Source organism: Mandrillus leucophaeus, unplaced genomic scaffold (assembly GCF_000951045.1).
Source record: "Mandrillus leucophaeus isolate KB7577 unplaced genomic scaffold, Mleu.le_1.0 Scaffold463, whole genome shotgun sequence".
Lineage (NCBI taxonomy): Eukaryota > Metazoa > Chordata > Mammalia > Primates > Cercopithecidae > Mandrillus > Mandrillus leucophaeus.
In genome coordinates, this window is record NW_012104954.1 from 904,229 (window position 1) to 915,524 (window position 11,296).

Below are 11,296 nucleotides of genomic sequence, written 5' to 3' on the forward strand. Positions count from 1 at the left end.
CCTGGGCGACAGAGCGAGACTCTGTCTCAAAAAAAAAAAAAAAAAAAAATATTCAGAGGAAAAATTACATCTGTACTGAACACATACAGACGTTTGTTCTTGTTATTATTCCCTAAACAATACAGTATAACAACTATTCCCATACTGTTGACATTGTATTAGATGTAAGTGACTTAGAGATGATACTAAGTGTACAGGAGAATGTGCATAGGTGCATATGCAAACAGTATGCCCCCCGCCCGCCCCCCACCTTTTTTTTGAGACAGTGTTTCACTCTGTCACCCAGGCCGGAGGGCAATGGTGCGATCTCAGCTCACTGCAACCTTCACCTCCCGGGTTCAAGCAGTTCTCCTGCCTCAGCCTCTCAAGAAACTGGGACTACAGGCATGTCCCACCATGCCTGGCTAACTTTCTTGTATTTTTAGTAAAGACAGGGTTTTGCCATGTTGGCCAGGCTGGTCTCAAACTCCTGACCTCAAGTGATCTGCCTTCCTTGGCCTCCCAAAGCGCTGGAGATTATAGGCATGAGCCACTGCGCCCGGCCCTAACACTATGCCACTTTATATCAAGGACTTGCACATTCGTGGATTTTGATAGCTGCAGGGACCTGGGAAAGAATCCCCCATGGACACTGGGGGATGACCGTTGGGGCACTGCCATCTCCCATTTGCAGATGTGGACTGGAGGCTAGGGAGGTTAAGGAAAACCTGGGAGCCCTAGAACTGGAAAATGGCAGAGGCTGGACATGCACCAGGGACTGTGTCCCCTCAGCTGTCGTGGTTAGGAGGAGGGGAGCCCAGCCACACTGATATTTCTTGAATCCCCAGGACTCGATGCCTGAGGTCCGGCAGAGCTCCTTTGCCCTCCTGGGAGACCTCACCAAAGCCTGCTTCATCCATGTCAAGCCTTGTATTGGTACGACACTCACCTTGTCCCTAAGCCATGACCCCAGCCCCGGCCTCAAGTGATGGAGAGCAATACCCAGGGATGACTGTGACATTGGGATGTATTCGTACTGTCTGATGGGGCCTGCTGGGCTAGGTCTGCAGCTTACCCCAGCTGGCCCTCCTGCTCAGCACTCCTGTTTCTCCCCACCAGCCGAGTTCATGCCCATTCTGGGCACCAACCTGAACCCAGAGTTCATCTCGGTCTGCAACAACGCCACCTGGGCCATTGGTGAAATCTGCATGCAGATGGGTGAGTGCCCTGCAAGTGGCAACAGGCCCCTCCCCATTAGCCTGTTCTCAACCTGGGGGCGGGAGCCTAGCTCTGACTGACAAGGGAAGTCTCTGGGGGCTCGTCATGGGTGGAGCCAAGCAGAAAGGTCATTTGTGATTGGCTTCACCAAAGAGAAGGGATAGGAGGGCTGTTCTGATTGGACCGTTTTGTGTAGTTGGCTAAAAGACTCACTCGGATTAATTGGGTGACTTTGGCCCTCACTCGAATTGATTGGGTGACTTTGGCTTCTTTTCCTTTGACTTGGGCAGCGTATTCTCACCTTAGCGACTCCAGAGAAGTCTCTGATGTTTGAAGGGTGTGGATCTGTCCCTGGTTGACCAGGGATTCTGGGTGGGGATTAGCCGGAGAAGGTCTTTTGTTCCCTCACTGGTAGTGGTTGGCTAGTCTCTGGTTAGAACTGGGGTGAGTGAGTGACGGGGGCAACCCCGAGGCCCCCCTGTGGGTGAAGGGGGCTGTGCAGGGCTCTGATTGGGTGCTCCCCCAGGGGCAGAGATGCAGCCTTATGTGCAGATGGTCCTCAACAACCTGGTGGAGATCATTAACCGACCCAACACACCCAAGACACTGCTGGAAAACACAGGTGGGCACCCGGCCCCGCCGCTGCCTGCACCCCTGCCCGTCTTCTGGAGGTGGGGTTCTGGGCTGGGAGGGGCATCAGAAAGGGCGTTGTCAAGGAACCAAGGAGGGTGTCTGGAAGTAACTGGAAGGAGGCACTGGGAGAAGCCCCAAGAAAGATGCAGCCTCAGGCTGGGTGCAGTGGCTCACACCTGTAATCTCAGCACTTTGGGAGGCAGATCACCTGAGGTCAGGAGTTCAAGACCAGCCTGGCCAACATGGTGAAACCCCATCTCTATTAAAAAATACAAAAATTAACCGGGGGTGGTGGTGCGTGCCTGCAATCCCAGCTACTCAGGAGGCTGAGGCAGGTGAATCGCTTGAACCTGGGAGATGGAGGTTGCAGTGAGCCAAGATCATGCCACTGCACTCCAGCCTGGGCAATAGAGCAAGACTGCGTCTCAAAAACAAAACAACAACCAAAAAAACCAAAAAGGAAAGAAAGAAAAGGAAAGGGAAAGGAAAGAAAGAAAGATATATGCAGAGAGACCTGGGAAGAGACTCAGGTGTGATGGGGAGGACCCCTGGCTGGGCCAAGCTTGGGGGACCAGGGTGGCTGCAATAACCATTCCCTTGGGGCTCATGGGGCGGGGCTTAGTGCCTCGTGCCAGAGGCCCCGCCACGTACCGTCCCGGGGCCGCTCGGGGTTGCAGGTCGTCTGACGAGTCCCTCTGCCATTCCAGCCATCACCATCGGCCGCTTGGGCTATGTGTGCCCCCAGGAGGTGGCACCCATGCTGCAGCAGTTCATCCGGCCTTGGTGTGTGTCCACGTGTCAAGCCTGCTGTGTGGTGGGCGGGACGGGCCCAACTCCCTCCCTCACCTGTGCACTTCCAGCCCCATCTGCCTACTGACTCCCTGCCCTGCCCCACCCCCACAGATGCATGTCCCAGGCCCACTCACTGATCCCCAGTGACCCAGCCCTCCACAGATGCATGCCCTGGCTGCCCTCTGACTTCCAGCTGCTCACCTTCCCACAGGTGCACGTCCCTCAGGAACATCAGGGACAACGAGGAGAAGGACTCAGCCTTCCGCGGCATCTGCATGATGATCGGTGTCAACCCGGGGGGCGTTGTGCAGGTTGGGGCAGCTGGGCTCTGAGGGCAGGCGCGGGCGCTGGGCTCGGGCGGCCCCTCACCTGGGATCCGTCACATTTCAGGACTTTATTTTCTTCTGCGACGCTGTAGCCTCCTGGGTGAGCCCGAAGGATGACCTTCGGGACATGTTTTATAAGGTGAGGCTCTGGGCCCTGATCTAGTTTCTGGGAGCAGGCAGGGGTGAGACCATCTGGTAACAACGGGGCCTCGGGATGGGGGAAGAGGCGCACTCCCCTTGTTCTGCTGCTGCCTACCCCTCACCACCACCCTCCCCACAGATTCTCCACGGCTTCAAAGACCAAGTTGGGGAAGATAACTGGCAGCAGTTCTCTGAGCAATTCCCGCCGCTGCTCAAGGAGAGGCTGGCGGCTTTCTACGGGGTCTAGGTGATCATGGAGACTGCCAGGTGAGGAGGCCGCAGCTGGCGAGCCAGCACTGTCTTGGGGGCCAAAGGGTCCCAGACCATGACCTTCCTCCTCCCCCTGCAGGTTTCTGTCTGCGTTGTCGTCGGAGGGATTACTGGGGAGTGCGCTGCATCCAGAAGTCGCTGTGCCCTGGTTGAGGGGGGTTAGGGAGGAGTGAGTGGGACTCAAATCCAGATGCCTTCCCCGTCCGTCCGTCCGTCCGTCCGTCCACTTGCCCTCCTGGCAGGTGGGTGGGGCCACCATGCTCATCCTACAAACGGGGAGGTGGGGGGGACTTCTGGTGGGCAAGGGCCCCTGGGCTCTAATAGGGTCATCTCTGGCAGCCCACTTGGGCCAGCTACATGGGAGGGAGGAATCTACACAGCTGACCGAATCCAGCTTCGGATGAGGTGAGGGAGGAGCAGGTCAGGAAGGGGACCCTTGTAGGGACGCGTACACTCACACGGACACACGTGGCCACACGCATGTGCGAGTGCCATAACCGGCGAGGCTGGGCCAGCCGCTCCACCATTTCCCCGACTGCATGGAGACAGTAGAATTAGTGAACCCCTGAGTTAACCCGTAAGGCCTTCCGTGTAACCTGCATCTAGAGTTTAAGAAGCTTCTGCTGTTTTGCCGGAATTGGCGGTGACTGGGGAGGGCTGGGTGGGTGGGGGGCCTCAGGCGGGATCTCGGGGCGGGGGGAGGAGGATGGTGACCTTGGGGGTCGCCCTGTCAGCACGCACATGCTTGGGACCTGCTCCACACACTCCCTGCCAGCTTTGTTGCAGCCTCAGCTGGTGTGTCTCCGTCCTTGTCCTAGCCTAACTCGCAGGGTGAGAACCACTGGAGTGGCTGGGGCTGGCCAGAGGTCACCCTTTCTCCTTCCTGTGTGCTCCAGTGGCTTTTGAAGACACTGGGCTGGGACCTTTTTCCTGAAGAGAGCTGGGTGTAGCCAGAGCTTCTGGCACCTACCCCTAGTATCTCCCTCTGTAAACAGCTTCAGGGGCAGTCCGTTTCTCTGTGCTTCTGAAAGCCCCCTTCTTACGTTTCAGGCCCGAGTTTTAACTCAAGGGCCAGGGCAGGGGCATTTGATTGATGATGACAGAGGACACAGGTTTATGCTTTGCCAGCAAGAAGGAAAACCGAGGCTTGGCGGAAGGGAAAGGTGGTGTGTCCCCTGTTCCCTACTCCATCTCCCTGGGACTTCCTGCTCATCATAGTACCCAGTGAGCCCAGAGATCCTACTAGACTGGGTCAGCAATTCTAGAGAACCTTCCGGAATAGTCTGGGGACACGGTCAAGGTGGCAGGGGCTCCCCTAGAGAGGGTGGGGGTGTAGTTATTTCCCAGTTGGTCAGAAAACTGGGCCCTGCAGACCCCCTTAGCATTTTTTCCCTTTTTTTTCCTTCCTTGCTTTTTACTTCTTTGGGGAGCCCCTTGTGTTTTGGAGTTTGACTGGAGTCTCGCATCCTGGGGCCTGCTCCATCCATTCCTCCTGGGCCCCAGACCCTCCATCCTAGCCCTGTGTCTTTCCAGAGGCAAGGTCAGGCCCCGCCTCTATTCCAAGGGGCACTCAGTACACATTCCATAAATTAGCTGGGTGTCCCTGCCCGCCCACCCCATGAAACTCGAGCAGGTCTCTGGAAGCCATTTGTTTAAAAAAAAAAAAAAAAAAAAAAAAAAAAGTTTTAAAAATACCTTTAATTTTCTGGTAATTCCAGTTCTTTGGAGCATCCTCTGCTGGGTCTTGGGGTGTGTGGATGGATTGGCTGTCTGATGGGATTGGTAACCCCTCACTACTCAAGATGCGGGGATACAAACACCTTCAGGGAAGGGGAGCCTGGTTCTTCTCGTTTTCCTTTTTTTTTTTTTTTAAAAAAAAAAACTATTTAATTTTTTAATTTATTTTTGGTTATTTTTTGCACAATGAAGTTTCAGCTTCTCAACCTTCTCCCCTAACCAGGGCTGTGGACCCAGACTGGCCTTGAGCCACAGTCCCTCTTTCCCTCATCACCCTCTTCCCCCTGCGGGCTCCCGGGTCTGTCCATTTGTTACTGTGCTGTGCTGGGGATTGGCGCCGAGGTGGCGTGAGATTCCACTTGTGTAGAACTTTGTTGAGTAAAGATCAGTTTCTTGTGAACTCCTTAGTCTGTGGCTTCGTGTGTCCTTGGCTTTGGTAGTAAAGAAATGTGGGGGGCACCCGGGATACTTGAGAGTGGGAAGATAGATGAATGTAAAAGATGGAAGATTAAATTCGTAACATATATGAAATGTGCACCTCATTCTCTGGGACTTCAACTCACTAAGGGTGAGCCATTAGTATCACAGCCCAGGTTCAAGACGCCCCTCTGCTGTACTCTAAACGGAGTGGTAAGGGCTGAGGCCTTGCCGCACTCTTATCATCAGCTAACCCTGGATCAAGGTTTTCGTGGAAGGCTCAGCCCAGCCCCAGGCCTGAGGGAAATTTATTAATATTAGTTACAATTACTCAGGAAAATGAGAAGTAGTTCCAGCTGTGGGGGGGAAAAACCACAATCTTCAGAATAAAATATTTTTTTTGAGACCAGGTCTTGCTCTGTCACCCAGGCTGGAGTGCAGTGGCTCAAGCAATCCTCCCACCTCAGCCACCCAAGTAGCTGGGACCACAGGCGCATGCCACCATGCTGGCTAATCTTTGTATTTTTTGTAGAGGTGGTTTTCGCTATGTTGCCAAGGCTGGTCTTGAACTCCTGGGCTCAAGCTACCCACCTGCTTTAGCCTCCCAAAGTGCTGGGATTACAGATGTGGGCCACCACCCCCAGCCAGAATAAAATCTTACTGCAACCTTGGTGTGGCCCAAAGATCAACGTGAGAAAATTAAAAAATACTGACACACATCCAATATTCAACAAATAAGGCCTGCATTCTAGTGAGAGGACAGACTATAAAAAGTGGAACTGGCCGGACGTGGTGGCGCACACCTGTAATCCCAGCACTTTGGGAGGCCGAGGCGGGCAGATCACGAGGTCGGGAGATCGAGACGATCCTGGCTAACAGTGAAACTCCGTCTCTACTAAAAAATACAAAAAAATTAGCCAGGCGTGGTGGTGGGTGCCTGTAGTCCCAGCTATTCCGGAGGCTGAGGCAGGAGAATGGCATGAACCTGGGAGGCGGAGCTTGCAGTGAGCGGAGATCTCACCACTGCACTTCAGCCTGAGTGACAGAGGGAGACTCCGTCTCAAAAAAAAAAATAAAAAGAAGTGGAACTGTGCTAAATCCTATAAAGAAAAACAGAAAGGCAGAGAATGATGGGGGCAACGGTTAAAATCTTATGTAGGGTGACCTGGAAAGGCCACACTGAGATGATGTTTGAACAGAGCCACGTAGAGAAGAGTGTCAAGTAGAGGAAACAGCAAGGACTGCTCAGATGACCTATGTGGATTGGTTAGCTGCCTGACCTTGAGCAGCTGAGATTACAGGTGCCTGCCACCACGCCCGGCCAATTCTTTGTAATTTTAGTAGAGATGGGGTTTCACCATGTTGGCCAGGATGGTCTTGACCTCCTGACCTCAGGTGATTCACCCACCTTGGCCTCTCGAAATGGTGGGATTACAGTCATGAGCCACCGCGCCCAGCCAACATGCTGTTTTAAAAAGTGTGATCAGCTGTTTTAACAAGTGTGATGTTAGGCTGGGCACGGTGGCTCACGCCTGTAATCCCAGCACTTCGGGAGGCCAAGGCGGGCGGATCACGAGGTCAGGAGTTGGAGACCAGCCTGGCCAACATGGTGAAACCCCGTCTCTACTAAAAAACACAAAAATTAGCTGGGTGTGGTGGCGGGCACCTGTAATCCCAGGTACTTGGGAGGTTGAGGCAGGAGAATCCCTTGAACTCGGGAGGCGGGGTTGCAGCCAGCTGAGATCGTTCCACTGCACACCAGCCACAGCGACAGTGTGAGACTTTGTCTCAAAAAAAAAAAAAAAAAAAAAAAGTGATGTTACTGTTGAAAGTAACTTTCTGCTGGGCGCAGTGGCTCACGCCTGTAATCTCAGCACTTTGCGAGACCAAGGTGGGCGGATCACGAGGTCAGGAGATTGAGACCATCCTGGCTAATACTGTCCCTGCTAAAAATACAAAAATTAGTTCGGCCGGGTGCGGTGGCTCACGTCTGTAATCCCAGCTCTCAGGGAGGCAGAAGTGGGAGGACAGCTTGAACCCAGGAGTTCGAGACCTGCCTGGGCAATATAGCGAGACCGCGTTCTCCACAAAAAGGAAGAAGAAAAAAAAAAGCGTAAAGATTAGTTCCACGTTGTGGCACACGCCTGTAGTCCCAGCTACTCGGCAGGCTGAGGGGCAGGAGAATCGCTTGAACCCGGGAGGCTGAGGTTGCGGTGAGCCAAGATCGCGCCACTGCACTCCAGCCTGGGCGACAGAGTGAGACTCCGTCTCAAAAAAAAGAAAAAGGTAACTTTCCACTAGGCGCGGTCCTTCACGCCTGTAATCCTGGTACGACCTCTGGGCGAGTAGGGGGCGGATGACTTGAGCTCTGGAGTTCTAGACTAGCCTGGACAACGTAGTGAAACCCTGTCTTTACAAAAGTATACAAAGATTAGCCGGGTGTGGTGGTGCGCTCCTGTAGACCCAGCTACTTGGGGGGCCGAGGCAGAGGATCACTTGCGCCCAGGAGGCGGAGGTTGCAATGAGCCAAGCACTCCACTTGGAGGACTGCACTGCTGTCCTCCAAGGTTGGGTTGGGGAATGGGGTCTGGAGAGGTAGTTCTGAAGAAAAAAAAAAAAGTTACTTCACTGAGGCCTCTGCAGTGTAACTGCATATTTCTGGCTGTGGGAAAAGAGGCAAGAGTTCCAATCGCTACTCCTTAAACTTGGAAAGGGGCCTTTGGGTTTCTGAGCTCAGTGTCACATATAACAGATACCTTCGATAAAGTAGTGTTTATTTTTTACAGAGCAGTATTTATGTCTCATTTAAAGAGACAGGGTCTCACTATGTTGCGCAGGCTGGAGTACAGTGGCGCAATCATGGCTCACTGCAGTCTCCTGGGACTCAAGGGATCCTAGCCCCTCACCTTCCTGAGTAGCTGGAACTACAGGCGCGCGCCACCCCGCCTGGCTTAAGTTTCGTTTTTAGCTAGTGTTGGCTGGCTCTCTGTATCGGCACGACAAGACATGCTAGTTTAAAAAGCGCAGAAACGGCCGGGCGCGGTGGCTCAAGCCTGTAATCCCAGCACTTTGGGAGGCCGAGACGGGCGGATCACAAGGTCAGGAGATCAAGACCATCCTGGCTAACACGGTGAAACCCCGTCTCTACTAAAAATACAAAAAAATTAGCCGGGCGTGGTAGCGGGCGCCTGTAGTCCCAGCTACTCGGGAGGCTGAGGCAGGAGAACGGCGTGAACCCAGGAGGCGGAGCTTGTAGTGAGCCTAAATCGCGCCACTGCACTCCAGCCTGGGTGACAGAGCAAAGACTCCGTCTCAAAAAAAAAAAAAAAAAAAAAGCGCAGAAACAGGAACCTGTATTTTCCAGCCTAAGGCCAACGTAGTTGCAGAAGATCCTGTAAGCAGCCGGTGTTCTGTACTAAGCCAGTGTCTCACTTCGCTCGCTCGCTTCCGGTGGACGCAGAAACGTCATCAGACAGCGCCGGAAGTGCCCTCGCGCTGCCTAGGAGACAAGACGCGAGACCGGCAGCGCCCACCCGGTCGCCATGGAGCTTCCCCTAGGGCAGTGCCATGATTCCCGCTCCTGGGACGATGACTCGGACCCAGAGTCAGAGACAGACCCAGACGCGCAGGCCGAGGCCTACGTGGCCCGCGTTCTCAGTCCGCCAAAATCCGGGCTGGCGTTCCCGCGTCCCTCGCAGCTATCCACGCCCGCCGCGTCCCCGAGCGCTTCGGAGCCTCGGGTCGCGTCCAAGGTTTCAGCCGTAAGTGAGCCAGGCCTTCTGAGCCTTCCCCCGGAGCTGCTGCTCGAGATCTGCTCCTACCTGGACGCCCGCCTCGTGTTCCACGTCCTGTCGCGCGTGTGCCACGCGCTGCGCGATCTCGTGTATGACCGTGTCACCTGGAGGCTACGCGCGCTACGCCGCGTACGCGCGCCCTACCCAGTGGTGGAAGGTGCGCGCACCCAGGGACTGGGGGCTCCCGCCCAGGTCAGGCTTGGGGCGGGGAAGAGGTGCATGGGGTGTTCTGGACACAGCCTCTGGAGCAGGCTTCATGGCTGTCCTGGCTCAGGCTGGAGGCTGAGGTAGTTACTGGTGGTGCCGAAGCCCCTGAGGACCTCTGGGTGGACCACGAGGCAGTCAGGCACTTGGCTTCCTGAGACTGTGGTCCCTGGACGACTCAGGATCCAAATATCCTCAGGCTTGGGGTCTTGTGGTACTAAGCCCCTGACTCCTGACTGGGGATTAACACAGGGACTTGAAGCCTTAGGCTCTGGAGTTTATGCTAGGGCTCAAAGTGAGCCTAAGGATCCTCAGGTTCTGAGTCCAGCTTAGAAGCTGAGACAGCACCTGTTGATGTCAAAACTTCTGAGCCCTAGAGCCTTGACCCAGTTAGGGGTGAGACAGTGGCTCTTGGCCCTGAGTTGATTGGTTCCTGAGGGAGAACAGCTTGTGACCTTTGAATCGATATTGTTGATCCTGATACAGCTGGATCCTCAGGCCCTTAAGCCAAGATGTATTACAGCTTGGGTGTTTGATACCCTTAACCTGGAAGCTTTGATTCTGCTTCCAGGTCAAGGTAATCAAACACTCAACCTTAGAGAGGAATCAGGATCACTCCGGGATCAGTGATTCTCAAGGTGTTGCCATTCAACCCCCTAGGTCAGACTCTCCCAAACAGCTTAATAAACATAGATGCTTGGACCCTGCCATACCACGAAATCTGCATCTGGGGCTTGCATTCTGCATATTGACAAGGCTCCCTAGTTTCCAGATACTCTTTGAGGAACAGCCCCCTTGGTCCGGTTCAGATGGCTGAGGCAGGAAGGGTTAGTCATGAGGCCCCAGCTTCTATGCTGAGCCTGAGGTCAGACCTCAACATCCTGAGACCGCTGTCCCCTGAGTTTGGGTTGGGGGATGGGGCCTGGAGAGGTAGTTCTGAGACCCCAGTTCCCAATTTCTGGAAATTGGAGTGAGTAGTAGTCCTAGACCTGCCTGGGAAATGGGCAGGCAGTTGGCCCCAAGACCTGAGCCTGGGTTGGCTTGGGGCGGGAGTAGGGATCTCCATGGGGTTCTGTCCAAGTCTGGTGTAGGGTGGGTTCCCTGGAAGCCAGGGTTGGGCTTGGCCAGCTGGTGTGGGTGCTAGGGTCCCTGCCCACCGGGCACCCTACTCGTGGTAACCCACAGAGAAGAACTTTGACTGGCCGGCAGCCTGCATTGCGCTGGAGGAGCACCTGTCCCGCTGGGCAGAGGATGGGCGCCGGGCCGAATACTTCTGCTTGGCCGATGGGCACCTGGCTGCCGTTGACTCAGTGCTGCTGCTCCAGGTGAGATGGGGTCTGTGGGGGGCCCGGCAGGGGTGGGCCAGGGTGGCCCTGACAACATCACCTTGCTCCCTTTCCAGGGTGGGTCACTCTGTCTGTCGGGCTCCCGAGATCGCACTGTCAACTTGTGGGACCTGCGGCAGCTGGGGACGGAGCCCAGCCAGGTTCTGGTCAAGACCTTGGGTACTAAGCGGAATAGTACCCACGAGGTGAGGGGTCAGGTGGGGATAGGAGGTGTGAGGCCTGAGTACGGTATCTTGGTTAAGGCCCCAGGTTTTGGTACAGGATCACACAGATTTGAATCTGACTTTTCTATCCTTGGTGTGACTTTGGGTGAGATCTGTGTCTTCTCCGTGCCTCAGTTTCTACTTCTGTCCAGTGGGTGATTAGCATGAGGATGAAGGAGATGCATTATGCATTAATGTGGATATACATTAAGCTCAGTCTTTTTTTTTTTTTTTTT

At 54.5% G+C, this 11,296-nt stretch overlaps 2 protein-coding genes across 2 annotated transcripts in view; both read left to right on the forward strand.

The window, feature by feature from the left end:
* The window catches only part of TNPO2 (transportin 2), a 25,587-nt gene extending 20,091 nt beyond the window's left edge, over positions 1-5,496 (forward strand). The window contains exons 17-24 of the mRNA XM_011994948.1: positions 828-915; positions 1,099-1,197; positions 1,724-1,819; positions 2,508-2,613; positions 2,834-2,933; positions 3,013-3,087; positions 3,229-3,356; positions 3,439-5,496. Coding sequence (XP_011850338.1) covers positions 828-915; positions 1,099-1,197; positions 1,724-1,819; positions 2,508-2,613; positions 2,834-2,933; positions 3,013-3,087; positions 3,229-3,336 — 672 coding nt within the window. The 3' untranslated portion in view covers positions 3,337-3,356; positions 3,439-5,496. The remainder of the gene's footprint in view (positions 1-827; positions 916-1,098; positions 1,198-1,723; positions 1,820-2,507; positions 2,614-2,833; positions 2,934-3,012; positions 3,088-3,228; positions 3,357-3,438) is intronic.
* Positions 5,497-8,998: 3,502 nt separating this feature from the next.
* Positions 8,999-11,296, forward strand: part of FBXW9 (F-box and WD repeat domain containing 9) — a 13,482-nt gene continuing 11,184 nt past the window's right edge. The window contains exons 1-3 of the mRNA XM_011994939.1: positions 8,999-9,464; positions 10,697-10,836; positions 10,914-11,042. Coding sequence (XP_011850329.1) covers positions 9,056-9,464; positions 10,697-10,836; positions 10,914-11,042 — 678 coding nt within the window. The 5' untranslated portion in view covers positions 8,999-9,055. The remainder of the gene's footprint in view (positions 9,465-10,696; positions 10,837-10,913; positions 11,043-11,296) is intronic.